Genomic DNA, 18541 nt, shown 5'->3' with positions numbered 1-18541 from the left:
TTCTATCTTGCATCAACTATTACAAGAAGGTATTTTAAAAGGACCTACCACTTTCTCTTTGTCCTCTTGTTTGCTTCCGTCTATCTGGTACTACAGGGGGAAAAAAGAAAGTAGGTTAACGGCTACGATGCCATGGCTTCAGACCAAAGAGACGATGCCAAGCATGTTAATGAAAACCTTTCCTCTTCCACATTTTCAGAGGGAAACATCTGAGTCAGAGCAATCATGGCGGATCTAAATTTTTTTGAACCTCTGAAAGCGAAAGAACAGGATGTGGCAGCTCTTCCGTAACGTGGCAGGCAAGCAGGAGGAGAACTTGAACCACGGATCTCCATCCTCAGTTGGCTACAAAGAAATTACCCTCACAAATGACTCTGTTTATAGGTCAACAGTTAGAAAACCTCAATCCTCATTTGAAACCGTTAAAAGTTTGGTACGTTGGTGACATTTGTATAACATCTCCTTCCCACCTTGGTTAAACCCACAAAGGAGAAAATTAGGGAGCAACTGTGATCGAGTCCACAAAATTACAGAGGTAGTGTTGGCCACCACATTCTAAACAAAGGTGCTGAGACTTTGGAAAGAGTGCAGAGAAGAACAACAAAGATCCTTAGGGGGCTGGAGGCTAAAACTTATGAAGAACGGTTGCAGGAATTGGGTATGTCAATTTAATGAAGAGAAGGACCAGGGGGGACATGATAGCAGTGTTCCAATATCTCAGGGGTTGCCACAAAGAAGAGGGAGTCAAGCTATTCTCCAAAGTGCCTGAAGGCAGGACGAGAAGCAACAGATGGAAACTAATCAAGGAGAGAAGCAACCTAGAACTAAGGAGAAAATTCCTGACAGCGAGTGCAATTAACCAGTGGAACGGCTTGCCTTCAGAAATTGTAGGTGCTCCATCATTGGAGGCTTTTAAAAAAAGACTTGGACAGCTATAGGGTCTCCTGCTTGACCAGGGGTTGGACTAGAACAGTGGTTCTCAACCTTTTTAATGCCGCGACCCCCAACCGGTGGTACGTCGAGGACTAAACCGGTGGTAAGTCGAGGACTACCCAACCGGTCGTAGGTCGAGGACTTTCCCTGCCCGGGAGTGCCGTGCATGCGTGGTTCCGCCCCCTGCGCCGGCCGAGGCGTAGCTGGCAAGCGGCAGAGACGGAGCAGGCCGACCACCAGCTGGCCCAGCCCAAGGGAGGTAAGGCACCCGCTGGAAAAGGGGAAAAAAATGGCGGACAGCCTTGCTTGGCGACCCCCGTGAAATGGTCGATCGACCCCAAATGGGGTCCCGACCCACAGGTTGAGAACCGCTGGACTAGAAGATCTTCAAGGTGCCTTCCAACTCTCTTATTCTGTTAAATGGTCTGACTCGCACTTAAAACACTGAACCCGGCATTACTAGGTGTACCTTTGCACATCACCTGCTTCCCCTTTCCAAAATGGCTACAAGAAAACACACAATGGTCTCGGCCAAGCTAGCTTGCAAACTTCAAGCGAGTGTCCATATATCAAACCGGTTTAAGCTCAGGACCTCCAGAGCAGCTGAAACGGTCCATGCTGATCCTGAAAGAACCTGTTGGGATTCACACCCTTCTTTGACGTTGTGTGAACAAAGGAAATGCAACGCAATGGAACCAGACCAGGAGCAAAGCAGGACTCAGCACCAAGTATTAACCCAGTGAATGGAAGGAAGGAAAAACAGTTTACTTTACAGCAGGAAACAGGTTTTTCTAATTAATGTGACTTCTAGAAGAATGCACGTTCTTAAATGTATTTTGGCCAGCCAGTTTAGAGTTCTTTTTAGGAGAAAAAGGGGAATAAAAGGATTTTAAATACATAATTATTTTCTTCCTCATAGCTGTCCCCCCAAAAAAGAGAATGTAAACTTCAAGGCTGCTTATTCACATCATCCCAAAGAGGGGCCGGGGATCTCTGCAAATCAGGAAAACGTGAGAACAAGCCCCTATTGAAATGAGCAGACAGTTAAAACATTTGGTACCTGCGAACTGAAAACAAAATCAGCTCTCAACCCTACGCTGCGTTTTTATTTTCTAAGACATCTGGAGATAGTTCTCAGCAACCTGCCAAATCCTGACTTGGGTTTACAAGGGCTTATCTAATTAACAGATGTTTAGGAGATAAATTTCGCTGCACTTTGTACCAAATCTACTCTAACTGCCTGTCAGCTGTTTAACAGTGAAATTATGCCGAGCACTTTTGCGGTATAAAAAAAAGATGATAATTTTCCTCTCAAAGTAGACTGACAGTATTTATTACACGTTATTTGTATGTGTAACTACTAGCAGCAGAATTCCCGAAGAAACATGACAGAACCAGGCATAAAAAAACGTCAACTTTGCTTCTACAGTTTTAATGACTCGCTGTTTATTTTTTTCCCTTCGGCTGCTTGCTTTTGAAACAGCTTAAAAATAATAATTTTCAACATGGAAAAATAGCAGGAAGAACGAGAGCTGTAAGACGTCTACAGATACCTCAATGGAAAAGGGGTATTGTGAGCATCCAGAACAGTTTGATTTTAAAAAAAAACCCAGAATTGTTAAATGAAGATAATTCAGAATTAGGGAACAACTTCAAAGAAATGTATTTTTGAAAGCTGAAACTTGGGGCAGTGTTCCCCCAAACATTAATGCATCTTAAAAGTTGGGTGTTTCTTCCCTTTGTTTTCATTTTCCAAATTTGGGATTAGACATGTCCAATCTTTTTTTATTGTAGCAACCTTTGCTAGTCTAGCTAAACCTGATAAACAGGAAGGTCACTCAGTTGCCCAAAAGGGGGGCAGTTTGTTTGTTTGCTCTGAATAACTATTTCTCAAGTACCCCTTCAAAACTCTAGACATAAAATCTTCAATTTACGACCACTTGTTTAGCTAACATTCAAAGTTCTGACAGACCTAGCTGGGGGCAGTCCATTTAAAACCCAGATTCGAAGTTCTGATGGTCACCCCTGACAGGCCTGATCCCATTTCGGGCTGCATTTACATCCTCTGGCAGTGCCACGTGACGCTGTATTATTTTTTTATTTTATGATTTTGCCGGAAAGCCATATTTACTTCTGGTTTCTGGCAAAAAAAGGTTCTCCTCGACTTACGGCCACATTTGAGCCCAACGCTTCTGTCGTTGAGCGAGACACCTGTCAAGTCAGTTTTGCCTCATTTTACGACCTTTCTTGCTTCAGTGGTTAAGTGAATCCCTGCAGTTGATTAGTTAGTGACCCGGCCTTTAAGTGAATTTGTTTTCCCCCATTGAGTTTGCTTGTGGGAAGGTCGCAAAAAGGGGATCACGTGACTCCCCGGGACGCTGCAAACCGTCGTAAATATGAGTCAATTGCCGAGCGTCTGAATTTCGATCATGTGACCTTGGGGATGCTGCAAAAACGGTCCTAAGTCACTTTTTGCAGTGCCGTTGTAACTTGGAACGGTCACTAAATCAACTGTTGTTATGTCGAGGACAACCTGTATTTACTTCTCGTTTCCAGCCAAAATCCTCCGTGAGGATTGCTGCAAAAAAAAAAAGCTCATAAAATCAGATCGGACTCACTTTAAGACTGCCATGGCTTATGGCTCCATTACGGTCCTAACTCAAGGATGACCTGTACGCCCTTGATGCTGTTGCTAGGATACCTTTAAGGCAAAAAAAAAAAATCATCTCCTGAAAGTCCTCGCTTGAAGCTGACCTTACCTCTTTCATAAAGGCTTTCCCGAGACGCAATACTTTGGCGAAGAGGATGGGATCGTGGGAGAGGTGCGGGCCGAGATAACACAGCATGCTGAAGACTTCTTTTCTTAAGTCCTCAAAATGTTCCACTTGCTTTGGGGCTCTCTTGTTTTGCAATGGGGGGACCGGGGTCCCTTTGGCGCCTTTGAGGACTCCGACTCTGAAAAAAACGAGAAAGGGGAGCTCTGTAGACCATTGGTTCTCAACCTTTTTAATGCCGCGATCCCCAACCGGTCGTAAGTCGAGGACTAAACCGGTCATAAGTCGAGGACTAAACCGGTCGTAAGTCGAGGACTAAACCGGTCGTAAGTCGAGGACTACCCAACCGGTCGTAAGTCGAGGACTTTCCCTGCCCGGGAGCGCCGCGCATGCGTGGTTCCGCCCCCTGTGCCGGCCAAGGCGTAGCTGGCAAGCGGCAGAGACGGAGCAGGCCGACTACCAGCTGGCCCAGCCCAAGGGAGGTAAGGCACCCACCGGAAAAGGGAAAAAAAATGGCGGACAAAAAAATGGCGGACAGCCTTGCTTGGCGACCCCCATGAAATGGTCGATCGACCCCAAATGGGGTCCCGACCCACAGGTTGAGAACCACTGCTGTAGACGATCCGGCGAGTTTGGGGAAGAGCTTCTCAAAAAAAGGCAATAGGTAAATAACCCTTTTCCAAACCAAAGGCCTGGTGAGTCAAAAATACTTACCAACTCTCCACCACCCCAGCCATGAATTTAAGTTTCAATCAGGGAAGCCCAAAATTATGCGGTTCGTGAAAACATGCACAATACGCGTCATCTAATCAATTTATTCGGCATGCAGATCCCGCTCACCTTCGGTAGAGGGGCTCAATCATCACGTGTAGAAGCTGGCAAAGAGCAATAGCAATAGATTTGTGGGACGTTGCGTAAAACGGAGGCATCTGGTCCATAATGCTTTGCGCGTGCTGCCAGTCGCCGATCTGTAACATGGCTTCTAACAAACCCAGTTTCTGGTTATCTGGTGGCTGAAAGAAACAACCAAGCAGAGGGAAGTATTTGATTTAGAGCAGGAAGTTGCGCTTTTCTCCCCAAGACTATCTCAGAAAGCAGGTTTTCAACATATCTGCATATTAATGACACCGTTTTCCTATTCTTAAATATTAGGGCTGAAATAAATCCGGTTTAAAAAAAAATCATCCCGATGCCTGATTAAACCTACAGTCCCGTGTAGACTGGATATGTTTGGATTTTGGCAGCCTGGTGTAAGAGATCTAGGATGAGAGCCCATTTGAAGCAACGGATGGAAACTCATCAAGGAGAGAAGCAAGCTAGAACTAAGGAGAACTTTTCTGACAGTGAGAACAATTAACCAGTGGAACAACCTGCCTCCAGAAATGGTGAATGCGCCAACACTGGAAGTTTTTAAGAAGAGACTGGACAGCCATTTGTCTGAAATGGTGTAGGGTTCCTGCCTGAGCAGGGGGTTGGACTCGATGACCTCCAAGGTCCCTTCCACCTTTATTATTTATTATTATTTTATATTCAGCTAAAATAGAGATGATTCCTTTCCCCTCAGCCATATCTTCTCTGCAAGTCAAAGCAGAACCGATTCCCAGCAGAACTGTGGTATCGACACGGCTTTGTATCCGAATAAAAGTCCAGGATTATTTTCATCTCGGAAAAGCTTACTGTTTTATTGAATACAGGGCCCGGTAAAGGCAAAGGAAAACCAACTCTAAAATCCCAAGGTATTAGACCCGGGGTTCTCAAACCTGGCCCTTTTATGACTTGTGGACTTCTACTCCCAGAATTCCTCAGCCAGTCATAAAAGGGCCAAGTCTGAAGACCCCTGCATTAGACCACAGCATACAACAGTGACATTCCCAGCCAAACCCCCCAGATGTCCACGTAACTCATGTAAATACGTTCTCTTTGTTACGGGAACCGTCTGCTCTCTTCTTCACACCTGCTAGAATGTCCTTGAAAGGCTTCCAGACAGCCGACTCTCAGCAAACCTCTGTAGAACTGGAGAGGTTCCGTGTCTCTAACTAAACCCAATTGAAAGCACTCTAACGGCAGGATGAAAACAGAGAGACATATAGCTGCCAAAGTTTCACTCTTGACCGGCTTGTTAAAACGGTTACTAGATCGCTAGATCGCGTACAGCAGAGGTCCCCAACCTTTTGAGCACCAGGGACCGGATCCGTGGAGAGGGCTTTTTCTGCAGACCGGAGGGGATGTGGTTTCATGTACTGCCTGCGTCCCGCGGATGGGGCTTTGCTTGTTTGCATGGACCGGTTTCTGGCATGCTGCAGCCCGGTGCCAGTCCACGGCCCAGGGTTTGGGGACCCCTGGTGTACAGGACTGCTAACCTAGGAAGTTTCTGCCTTAACCCTATTGCTTGACCCTTAGGTCCTCGAATCTGATTTCGTGGAAGTCTGTGCGGCAGGAACTCACCTTTTCCATTTTCTCCTCTTCCTTCTCCTTTTCTTTTTCTTTCTCTTCTGTCTTTTCAGAAGACAGTACAACCATGGTAAGTTTCTTTACAATTTGTTTAGCCTCCCCAATTTCCCGTTTGTGCTCCTCCAGGATAGCGTGGTCGGACGGTAGAAGCTGGAAAGGGAATTTGAATATTAGCTTCCATATACTGGCTCCCTCTCTCTGATAAATAGTGGTACCTTGGTACTCGGCTGAACTGAGTATTTGATGCATTTTGATATGGAAATTTTGTCCTGGGACTCAGTTTGTTTGATACTCAACGCAGATGCTACAACTTGTTGGTGTTGGCTGCCTTGTGACTCACTACATTATTCCTCATGGGGAAAAAAATTCTTCGGTACTCATCGTATTTGGTACTTAGAGCACCTCCCGGAACAAATTAACAATGAGTGCCGAGGTGCTACTGTATCACTGTCAATCCTAATCAGTATTAATTCACTGTATGTTTATCAAAGGAGAGATATTATGCACTAAAAGAAACCTTATGTTTTTAAGATTTCTTTCCTGAGAATGAGAGAATGCTTACTCTTCATTGAAACTAAAAATATGTTCATAACTCATGGATTAGACAGAAAAGCCCTGAATTTGAGAGAGTTTACCACTTAACAGAATATACATTTTATTGTTAAAAGCAAAATAGGTAACTTACGTGTACATAAAGGTCTTCCAGATCTATTAAGTTATGCTGCAAAAGGACTGCGGCGACTCTGTACAAGGAGACTGGTGTCTCTCCATTTGGTTCCTGGAAAGAAAGAAAAAATACTTTTAGGATATTTATATTTCTGCTGAAATAACGGAAGGATTTTAAGCCGTGAACTTCTGTGGTACCTGATAAAACTTGAATTTGAATCCAAGTATATGGCAGAGTGTTTGAGGTTCACACATATACATATACGACTCTATCAAAGGTACAAAAAATTCATCATATTCTGGCCGACATTCATAGACTTCCAAGATAATATCCAACACTCGGTTAGGATCCAGGTTAAAACACCCTATTAAACAGAGGGGAGTTATAAAAACATTACTTTTGTTCAAGACCACGAAGCAAACAAGGTTAAGAAAGTTAAGACCCTCTATCTAGCATTAATTTACCAAATATCCTCAATAGTCATTAATATCAGGATTTTTTTTTTAACCTAGCAAACTGTAAGTTATAAAGGAAAGTGTGAGAAAGGAGACTTTGGAGACAACAGAGAGAATATAAAGAAAAACTCAAGATGTAGTAAATCTAAGGCATATAAGGAAAACTGTAACTAGAGAATTTGTATCAGAAAACATGCCTTACCTATTAAAGACTTAATATTTTCTAGGATCAATTCGCTAGTGATATTTCCAGATAAATCTTGTCCCAGTTCAGCAATCAGTTTTGCATAGCCTTCATTCTCTTCTCTTAATAAATTAAATTTCTGTTGCTTATAACTACAATTCAAGAAATGAAGAAACAAGAAAAGCATAAGGGTTAGAAAACTGGAAGTTGGAATAAACTGGAAATTTTCTGCTTTATTGAACCAATTTACATCAATGCCCATCACAAAAAAAGTCCTTCGGGGCAAGTCACTATAAACAGTAACTCTGTTTAAAAACAATTGTGATTTAAAAAAAAAGCACAAGGCACAAGACAAGATGAATGTTAACTGCTGTCAGGGAGCCCCCCCTCCCCAAAAGTCAGGAATCCTCTGGGACCCCCAGGGCCGAAGAGACAGCCATGTTTTGAGAGATTTCTGGAACATTAAAAGGGATGTAGTTTTGAGGAATGTAACGATATACTCACAAAAGTTTTGTCTTTATTTTCACAGATTTCTGATTAAACTGCTGGGATTGCTTGATAAGCCCTAACGATTCCAACGTTTCTGGGTCCAGACGCTCTTTTAATATAGTATCGGAAACCAGATTCTGGAAAGTAAACGTGAGTTTTATTTACAACAGGATCTGACCTTATGTCGTCTTTCAGTAAGGGCGAACCCCTTTCTGGGGACCAGACATTATACAGGTGGTCCTCGTCTTACGACCACGCTTCAACCCAAAGTTTCTGTGGCTAAGCAAGGCAGTTGTTAAGCGAGTGATGCCCTATTTTACAACCTTGTTTTTGCCAGCGTTGTTAAGCAAGTCCTTCCAGCTGTGATTCTAGCTTCCCCCCATTGACTTTGCTTGATGGAAGCTGGCTGGGAACAAATGGGGACCACGTAATCCCAGGACGCGGCAACTGTCATAAATAGTTGCCAGGTGTCTGAATTTTGATCATGTGACCGTGAACCAGTTACAAATCACTTTTTTTCCCCAGTGACGTTGTAAACTTGGAACAGTCCCCAAATGAACAGTAGTCTTTAAATAGCATGTTAGAGCAGAATAATGACAATTAAACGGAGGAGATCGGGAGAATAACTAAATTTGATCTGGTATCATTTATCCCGAATTAAGATTCAAAATCACAGCTGGGATTTCCGTGGTCATCTGGATCTAATCCGGTGTTCAGCAGAGATGTTTCCATTATAAATTGGGCAGTATTAAACAATAAAAAGAGGGGGGAGCAAAGTTCTAAACATTTCCACCATGTACTTCTCTTCTCCTGAAATGAAGTTTTAAAAGCAAAGAAAAAATAACTCACCAAACAAGCTAACACCAGCTGCATGAACTGATCTCTTTTGCTTTTTTCTTCTAAACAACTGGTTTCAATGTCTACAAAACCAACAAACAGCATCACATTATTCAGGGCTAATATTTATCACGAAAGTCAGCATCCAATTCAGGGGTATCCAACCTTGGCAACTTTTAAGACTAGTGGACTTCAGCTCCCAGAATTCCCTAGTGCTTGGCATTACCACCTTATAAGACTGCACTGTGGAATTTACTCTTGGTCTGACCATTAAATATTATACATAATAAAGGCACGCATAAAATTAGCTAGCATGGTGAATATGAAAAAATGATCCATTGGCTATTGAGCATGCCCTGACTTCACTGGGATCCTTTTAAACTGTATGTATATATATTTTTCTTCCTAAATATTCATGTGCTTCTTCAGGCTTCATTATTTCTCTGTCAAGAGAATCTTAGCCTTTATGATGACGATCAGTCAAGTCTTTCCTATAGATTCTTCCTTGAAACTGTTAAAGGAACTAGGACAATTAAAGGAGACCTACCTAATATGCAGAATACATCAGCCAGAATGGAAGGCATATCATCCCGAAATTCCTGTTAAAGGAAATTATTAGTTGAGAAACATTTTTTTTTTTAAAAAAAATACTTTGATTGGGACCTGCAGTTTAAGGTCGACTGACACAAATCTGAGGTTGCCCAAGGCGGTCTCAACTCAACTATAGGTTATCCTCGACTTACAACAGCTTGCTCAGTGACCGTTCCAAGTTACAACGGCACTGAAACAAGTGACTTATGACCATTTTTCACACTTACGACCGTTGCAGCCTCCCCACGGTCACGTGGTCCAAATTCAGACGCTTGACAACTGACTCGTATTTATGACGGTCGCAGCATCCTGGGATCACGTGATCCCCTTTTGCCGCCTTCTGACAAGCAAAGTCAACGGAGAAGCCAAATTCACTGCGGGAAGAACCGCAGCGATTCCCTCAACAAATGTGGTGAGGAAGGTCGTCAAATGGGGCAAAAGTCGCTTCAACATCTCGCTGAACGACAGAAATTTTGGACGCGGTTGCGGTCGTAAGCCGAGGACTCCCTGTACGTCAGCAAATGGCTTCTTAAAGAGGTCATCAGCCATAAACCATTATCACACACGATCTGGTTTAAGAGTGACAGCTGCCTCAAGAAACCCTGCCCAAAAGAAGTAAATAAAACGACTCTGTGGCCTGCACTTAGAAGAAAGTAAATGACAATTAAAAACTGACTTTAGCGGTAAAGTGGAGTGCGACTGCGTATTTAACTATCGCTTCTAAATCAGGAGCATTTCCAAGTGTTTTGCCTTGAGCAGGGCTGCTTTTCCAACTGCTTTGATTTCCAGTCCAAGACCCAGTGACAGCTTAATTAAAGTGCAGATCTGAAGTGTTAATCATAAGCCACGGCAGTGTTTCCGAGTCCCCAAAGCTAAAACAATATAATGGACACGAATCAGTAACAGCTTCTAGGGGAACAGGCTAAAGTTAATAGGTTAGCCATCCAGTCTTCTCCTAAGAGCGTTCTGTCCCAGCCTCTTGAAAGAAGAATTACCCAAGAACTTCATTTTCTAGTCTACTCAGTTTCCTTCTCAACGTTTAAAACGAACTTTTTTGCGCTGTCAGTTTTTTTTTTTTGTGGTTTGTTTGCCACCAAAGCTAAAGCTGCAGGATAGGTTTAGGGTGCTCTTCTTCCATCTGGGCACCTTGCAAATAAATTCAGGCTGCAGCAATCAGAATGTGATCAACATCCATGCTGGCTGAGAACTTGGGGAGGTTACAATTCCCACTTATTTATTTAGCGTATGGCGATGTTAGCCAGGAGAGTACAATGCTAATTGCAGAGTAGCAATTTGGCTGCCTAAGATTCCTAGCTTGCGCGGTTCCCAAGATGCCGCCATGGGGAGGGGGGGGGACGGCGAGCTAGCTCCGGACCAGAAAGACGAGTGGCTTTCCTCCAGCATTATCCGGGGTCATCTCCTTCCACCAAAGCCACCTCGCAAAATATGTGTTGCAACCGGGAAGGTCCAGCACCAGCAGGGTTCTGACTGTACGCACAAAGTGCCGGTTGTCTCTCCATCGAAGTGGTACCTATTTATCTACTCGCATAGAACATCTTTTCAAACTGCTAGGCGGGCAGAAGCTGAGGCAAGTGATGGGAGCTCACCCTGCCACGTTGTGCTGGGACTCGAACTGGCAGAGAAAAGACCACCTCCGGCGCCATTAAACCACTGATCCAACGGGCCTACAATTCCCACTAAACTGGAGAGCGTCAGGCTAAAGATGGTTGCTTCAGGAAGTAGTAGAAATAAATACTTACTATAACATCACCGAGAACATTTGATGCTTGGTCATGCTTTAGATTTCCCTTAACAACATGATACGTAAGCTCATAGAGAGCCTTCTGGATACCTGTAAAACGAGACAAAAGGGGGACTGAATAATGTAATATATTCAAAGGAATATTGCTGATACATATTTAAGACAGTATCATGTTTCATTAATGTAAGTCATTTCTAATTATTTCTAAGTTGCAGCTGATGGTTACAGAAAGATACATAAGTCGGATTTTTACAGTTTGATCTCAGTTACAAAAGCCCCAAGACTTTTACTCACTTCTAAAAGTTGCATTTTCAGAAAGAACGCGACATAGCTGCAAGCTGAAAGGAAATGAACATTGTTTAGTGTCCAGAATTGATAGTTTGCCCAGTGAAATATATTCTTGTGGCTATGCACAATATTTTAAAATCAAAAGGAAAACAATTAGGTCAATTTCCTGCAAAAGGATGCCATTTAATAGCTACCTGTTTGTGGCTGATTAAATGTCATAATACACCAGACCATTACATTATTATAGTCTGTAATTCATGAAAACACATTCCTTTTTAATAAATATATTCAGACCTAGGAAATGTTTAAAAGAAAGAAGAACTGTGCCTTTTGATACACCCAACTGGTCTGCTTACTCCCTTAATATTTTGAATATAGAGTTTAAAGGATGACCTAAAGCTTTAATGATAATGAACAATTTAGGTTAATTTTAAGTACTGTAGCAGAATGAGGTACTCTGGATACATACTGGAGATACTTTTTAAAACGCTGTTAAAATCTTATTTCTTTTTGAAGTGAATAAAAATTTTGTGGAGTTTTTATTACAGCTTCACCAGCTGGAAAACACTCCTAATTACAGAATGCTATAAAAACCTAAACATTGGGAGAATTGCTAATTTTTAGATTAAGCTTTAATGATTACATTTTCAGTTGCATTTTTATATTAGACATTTGATCTGGGCAACATACTTTTAAAAGGCATTTATTCAAATGGTACATCTATGTACTCGATGCTTTGAAGGCTTGAACAATGTTTTTTTTTAAAGTAGTAAATCCAAAATTTGAGCTCTTAGGCCCAATTTGATGTTCAGAAATTAACACTTCACTATAAAGGCCAAACGTTTAATGATGAAGAACCGTGGATTTTCTAAATTTTGAATCACAGGCAGTTTCTCAGAGATTCTAAGAATCGGCTAGCAACGTTTAAGCAAATTAGTGCTTAAAGACAAACTCACACTGTTTTTAAGTTTTGTGCCAAGTGAGTTCGTCTTTAAGCAGTAATTCTAAACAAGCCAAGCTCTTTTCTGTTAAAAGGAAGGGTTCTTGGGATATTCTTTCCTATAAACTAAAATAAAATCAGCATCTGCCTGGACTCTCATTTCTTGCTGTAATAAGTACTAAAGAAAAGTACTGAAAATGACGGTCATGTAAAATTATGGAGGAATTGCTATTCATCATAGCCAGTACTACTTATAGCAAAATTTACAGAGGTCCTCTAAGTTCTATTAACTGACAAATTAGTTAGCAAAGAGGCTGGGTGAAAAAAAAAACCAAGGGACTTTGAAGCATTTGAGTGGAGCTTGACCCAAAGTTGCTTTGAAGTTTCGTTACTGTGAACCTGATGCAAACAACAAATAAAGACCCACTCTTACATTTTCACCAGATGAATACAATGACTGAACACGAAAAGGCCACCGAGTACAGGTAATCCTCGACTTACAATTGAGCCCAAAATTTCTGTTGCTACGTGAGACAGTTGTTACATGCGTTTTGCTCCATTTTACAAACTTTCTTGCCAGTGTGGCTAAGTGAAACACTGCAGTTATTAAGTTAGTAACCTGGTTGTTAAGCGAATCTGGCTTCCCCATGGATTTTGCTTGTCAAGAAGTTCGCAAAAGGGGTTCGCGTGACCCCGGGGACACTGCGACCGTCATAAATATGAATCGGTTGCCAAGCGTCTGAATTTTGACCACGTGACCTTGGGGATGCTACAACAGTCATTAAGTGTGAAAAACGGTTGTAAGTCACTTTTTTTCAGTGCCTTTGTAACATCAAACGATCACTAAATGAACTGTTGTAAGTCAAGCACTAGCTGTACAATGACTGAACATGAAAGGCCACTAAATATTATAGTGAAGAAAAGAGTCACAATTGTGCATTCCTCTTGGCTGTTAATTTATACTGTAGGGCTATAGGATCTGGGATTTTCAAATGACTGGACCCTTCATGTTTATCAATTTTATGCCTTCCATTTCAATTTCCCAACTTCCAACTGCCAGTTCTACTCTACTGTCCTCCCTTCTTTCCATGTTAGCTGAAATGTGCAAACAACAGCATAGAATAGAATAGAATGTAGAATAGAATAGGATAGGATAGAATAGAAAATATGGAATGGAATAGAATAGATGGAATGGAATATAGAGTAGAATAGAATGCAGAATAGAACAGAATATAAAATATGGAATGGAATGGAATAGAATATATGTAATGTAATGTAATGTAATATAGAATAGAATAGAATAAACAGAGTCGGAAGGGACCTTGGAGGTCTTCTAGTCCAACCCCCTGCTCAGGCAGGAAACCCTATATCATTTCAGACAAATCTTCTTAAAAACTTCCAACGTTGGAAGCGTACAACTGTCTTCATTTCAAAACTGCCTTAGCAAATGATGAATTCTGTTAGGTTTGTGACAAAAAACAAAACCAAACCAGAAAAGCAGTAAAGGATTTCTTGTACTAACAATGATATGAACTAATTCAGTATTCTTCAAACCTAGCAACTTTAAAATGTGTGGATTTCAGCTCCCAGAATTCGTCAGCCAGAATGGCAACTTTGGGGGCTGAAATCCACACATCTTTAAAAAGTCGCCAAGTTTGAGAAACACTGGATTAGATGACGTTAGAAAAATAATGGGAGATTATGTACACTACATGACTTCTTTCATTAGCATCAAATCTTTTAGAAACCTGAAACCTTACTCGTATTGGAATGGGTTTAATTCTGCTCTTTGTTCTCTTTGAAGATTACACACTTGGATTTTACGTTTTCAGCTAAGAAGGACCTACTTACAGTATCAAAATTAAGGGCTATATCTAAAAACACACAGAAGCAATTGTTCAACAAATACTTTTAAAATGTCTAATGACAACATGAAAAGGAATACGTATTTGTCATCCATAGTCTGGTTATGATAAAGAGAAGGCAGTTTTAAACAAAAATGAATATATTTGGACAACACGTTAAAGCCTTTACTAATTCAAAATGAGGGGAAATCAGATAACCTAATCAGGCCTAAAATTACATGGCTCATTTTAATTACTAGACTTTAGATTAAGAAAACCCCAGTTCTTAGCTAACATTTAACTACTAATGCCACGTTTCCAAACTGTGCACTCTGAATTTCCACAGGTGATTTTAAATTTTCAAGGGAAGTGCAGCAAAACTCAACATCTGTTGCACACCGCGCAAACTGCTAGCCTAACATCACTATGTTTCCTTCAAAAATGTGAAATATCCCATTGGGCCCTGGTAAATTCAGATGTTACATCTCAGAATTCCCCAAATTGTGCTGTTACACTCGGAGAAACGGGATGTAACACTGAGAACTATAACACACCAAGGGTGACGTGAACCCAGAAAATTTAGAAACCTCTCTACGAATTCCTTAATGCACGGATTGTAAATAATTGCAGCACTTTCCTTACTGAAATTATAATCGTCAGTTGCTTTAAAATGCCAATTTCCAGCATTAATCTGCATTAACTATATTTAGTCTTGATTCCAACACTCTGCACCTTAACTTCCGTATCAATCACGATTATCCTTTTCCGCAAATGAACGTCTTCAGAGCCATGTTTTAAGCAAGTGCACGCTGGATCTTAAATTGGCATCAGAAGTTAAGAGGACAAAAAATATAGCACGCAGGAGAGCTGGTAATAAGGGGCACTTGGGGAATACCAACAGTTGTGTTTGTGAACAGATGAGTTACATAAACAAGTCAATGCTTCTTATCCAGCTTAAATCTCTTTCGAAATGTCCTCCTGCAGAAATATATGCGTGGAAACAGCTTCCAAAGCTGGATTTTCTGGTCTAAATCTTGTCACATAAAATTAGATGTCCTTGTAATTCAGAATGATCAGAAATACAGCCAAATGGCAAGACATTGACCAGTCCATATTTTTAAAGCAACTGACCAAAGGAATGATCAAGAACAACACTGTTACTAGAAAGTACACCATGATTTGGCTTCTGCTTACATGTATGCTTCATGTTTTCTAACCCAAATGTACTTTTGATACCTCCCTTGGGGAAAAAAATCTAATATTATCTAATACATCTTTCCATCTGGGGAATCATTGTTAACATTACAGTAGGACTGCAAAGAAGTCGGGCATACTGTGACTTGAAGAGTTTAGTGTACCCTGCTTCATTTTTCATATTAGTTTCTTTCTTATCAATAAAAACTGTTAAATAACCCAAATGACATGTGTTATGTGCAAACTACATACGTTGGATTGTTCTTGACTAACATGTATATTTTGGGGTCTTTAAAAGGAAAATATTCTGGTTTGCATATCAATCAATCATAGGTAGACTTGATGAAGAGGAAAAGCAAAGCAGAGTGTTCAAATTTACTTATTCATTATAAGTCTTAATTTCTTGTGAGATGCAGTACAACTAATGAGTTCTCCAAGGATTTTCTTTGCAGACTGAATTAAACTGTGGGATTCGTTATCTCAGAAAATGAGACAGGTAACTTCTTTTCTGAGTTGTGGGTAGAAATGAAAAAAAAAGTGTTATAGTCTATCAATGTATACAACACAACACTTTGATTCTGTTCTCGGGGTTTTACTGGCGATACCTGTATTCCTTTGGTATGATTTTCCAAGGTTGCTGTACGTTTGGTATTCACAGCAAAAGGCAGCTTAAAGATATTTCAATTAAATAGAAGCTAGCTGGGATTTGAGCACGTTAGGAGTCATTAGCTGTGACTCCTAATGTGCTCAACTGAAGCAGCCATGCTCTGCATGACAATAGCATACAGTAAAATAAATTAAAATAGATACATGGACAAAGTCTCCAAACTATACAGAGGAACGCAAGTTCTATCAGGATAATATTGAACACCAGAAACAGTCCTCATTGAGCTTAACTGGACTTTGTAAGAACATTTTGGATTAAAAAAAAATTCCTTTACAGATGTTCTTGTTCCCAGTCCATGACTCTGATTTAAGGGATTTAAGAGAACCACAGAGTTGGAAGGGATCTTGGAGGTCTTCTAGTCCAACCCCCTGCTCAAGCAGGAAACCCTATACCATTTCAGATAGACGGCTTGTCCAGTCTCTTGTTAAAAACCTCCAGTGTTGGAGCACCTGATTTTGTTAACTCCACTGCTGTTAAGACAGACACACAATCCATTAGTCTTGAAACTCTATGAATCACATTAAGAGGATGACACCAAAGTATCCTTGGAAAGATTTAAAGGCAGGTAAAGAATAGGGGGGGAGGGCTCCTGTATACTAGCACTTTATTTTCTTAAGAACATTTTAATACATTGTTTTCCTTTCTGTTGATCTTTTTGTATGTATGAAGAAGAAGAAGAAATCCAAAGAAGTAGAGGTCAAAACAGGAAAGGAAAAATGCCATTAGGAGAAGCCAAGTGACAGATTTTGGATAAGCCTGGAAAAGGAGACCCAAGAGAAGGGTGGGATGATCAGTGGGGCTGGGTGGGCATGCAGAGCTTAGAGGGGGGGGGGGNCGCGGGTTGGGTCCTCTTCCACGTGGGAACGCGAGCGCCACGCGGGTTCCCAGCTTTGCGTTCTGCGGTCGGTTTCGTTTCCCAGCTTTTGTGAAGATGGTGCCGAGAGAAAGAGGGAATGAGAAAGAGAAAGCAAAGTGTAGGGCCCTTTTGGCCGGCGCAGAGGTGCCTTGTCGCATGCGGGTGTGTGTGTGTGTGTGTTGGCTTGTACGTGGGAACGCTTTTGCCCTTTGGTTGATTTAACCGTCGAGCTTAATTGAGGGATTTGTGGCTCTAGGGATGCGTGCTTGACAACTGTAAATGTCTTCAGCTGTAACCCAATGGAGTGGCTGGATAAAGTTCTTCCTGCAATAAAATTGAACATAAAGAGATTGGCGGAACTGCCCACGTTTTCATTCCTACACGCATCATTTCCTGCTTATTTTTTCCTAAGCGATCCGTAGAAACTAACATGGCACGAAGGAAAAAAAAAACCTTGCAATTCCCCCTTTTTTAAAATAATAATAATAATAATAATAATAATAATAATAATAATAATAATAATAATAATAATAATTATAAGGTCCTGGGTAAGGACTCGATAGGTAGACAAAATGCCAAATCCAGTCTGAACATCTGGCTGACTGTGTGATGATCCATAATAATAATAATAATAAGGGGAGGTATGTTAAGGATTTTTTTTTAATTAGATTTGACCCGGGTGTCAAAATAAGACAAATATGGGAAAGGGTGATGAAACATGACAACCCATCCCTTTTTTAGCCACTGTTGTGGGAGTTTGCTGTAGGAAATTTCCAAATCTTTCAGACTGGCTTTTTTCCCATTTTGTCAGCTGACAAGAGGGGAAAACAAAAATCTGAAATCTTCATCCAGAATGTCAGGAGTTGGGAGTGAAACTGCACTTTTGTCAGCCATTAAAAGAAATGTCAAACTTTCGGTTAGGCCAGCTTTTGCTTGAGGATGGAGAAGGATGCTTCTTTCAAGGAGCTTTTAAATAAAACAAAATGCGATTTAAGATTTTAAATGCAAAATTAATTTAGAAGCTGCCCAGGGTCACCTTATAGGGGAGTTGGGCGGCATAGAAATTTAATAAATAAATGAATAAATAAAATATTTATTTTTCACATTTTGGAACATACACATACACAAATGAGAGAGAGAGACAGACAGACAGACAGACAGACAGATAGACTGACTGGGCGGTGTACCAGAAAATGTTAAAACTATAAAAAACAGTGTAAAAGTATATTTATTTATTTATTTTATTTATTGTTTATATTTATATCCCGCCCTTCTCCTTGCGGACTCAGGGCGGCTAACAACCAGATAAAAATACAAAATACCAAAACTACAGATTAAAACATGATTAAAAGGCAAATATTAATAATTGGTCTAAGTAATTTAAAATTATGTTAAAACCCCCACTAAAACTTTTCCCCTAGGCCAGTCCCGCAAGCTGGAATAACCATGTCTTAAGGGCGCGGCGGAAGGAAGGGAGATCAGGGATCACCCTGATCTCTGGGGGTAGTTCATTCCAGAGGGTGGGAGCTCCCACAGAGAAGGCCCTCCCCCTTGGGGTCGCCAGCCGGCACTGTCTGGCCGACGGCACCCTGAGGAGACCCACTCTGTG

General features: G+C 41.1%; 1 protein-coding gene across 1 annotated transcript in view; it reads right to left on the bottom strand.

Annotated features, from left to right (window-relative positions):
- The window catches only part of THOC2 (THO complex 2), a 47673-nt gene that overhangs the window by 23191 nt on the left and 5941 nt on the right, over window positions 1–18541 (bottom strand). The window contains exons 2-13 of the mRNA XM_015826778.1: window positions 11438–11481; window positions 11142–11233; window positions 9338–9389; window positions 8803–8873; window positions 7969–8090; window positions 7483–7616; window positions 7023–7189; window positions 6844–6936; window positions 6153–6308; window positions 4548–4720; window positions 3693–3888; window positions 49–90 (exon numbers count right to left, since the gene is read on the bottom strand). Of these exons, the coding sequence (XP_015682264.1) occupies window positions 49–90; window positions 3693–3888; window positions 4548–4720; window positions 6153–6308; window positions 6844–6936; window positions 7023–7189; window positions 7483–7616; window positions 7969–8090; window positions 8803–8873; window positions 9338–9389; window positions 11142–11233; window positions 11438–11481 (1342 nt within the window). The remainder of the gene's footprint in view (window positions 1–48; window positions 91–3692; window positions 3889–4547; window positions 4721–6152; window positions 6309–6843; window positions 6937–7022; window positions 7190–7482; window positions 7617–7968; window positions 8091–8802; window positions 8874–9337; window positions 9390–11141; window positions 11234–11437; window positions 11482–18541) is intronic.

The sequence above is a fragment of the Protobothrops mucrosquamatus genome, unplaced genomic scaffold (assembly GCF_001527695.2).
Source record: "Protobothrops mucrosquamatus isolate PMUCROS unplaced genomic scaffold, P.Mucros_1.0 scaffold3296, whole genome shotgun sequence".
Lineage (NCBI taxonomy): Eukaryota > Metazoa > Chordata > Lepidosauria > Squamata > Viperidae > Protobothrops > Protobothrops mucrosquamatus.
Note: the sequence above shows the minus strand (reverse complement) of the source record. Positions and strands in the feature narration are given on the sequence as shown.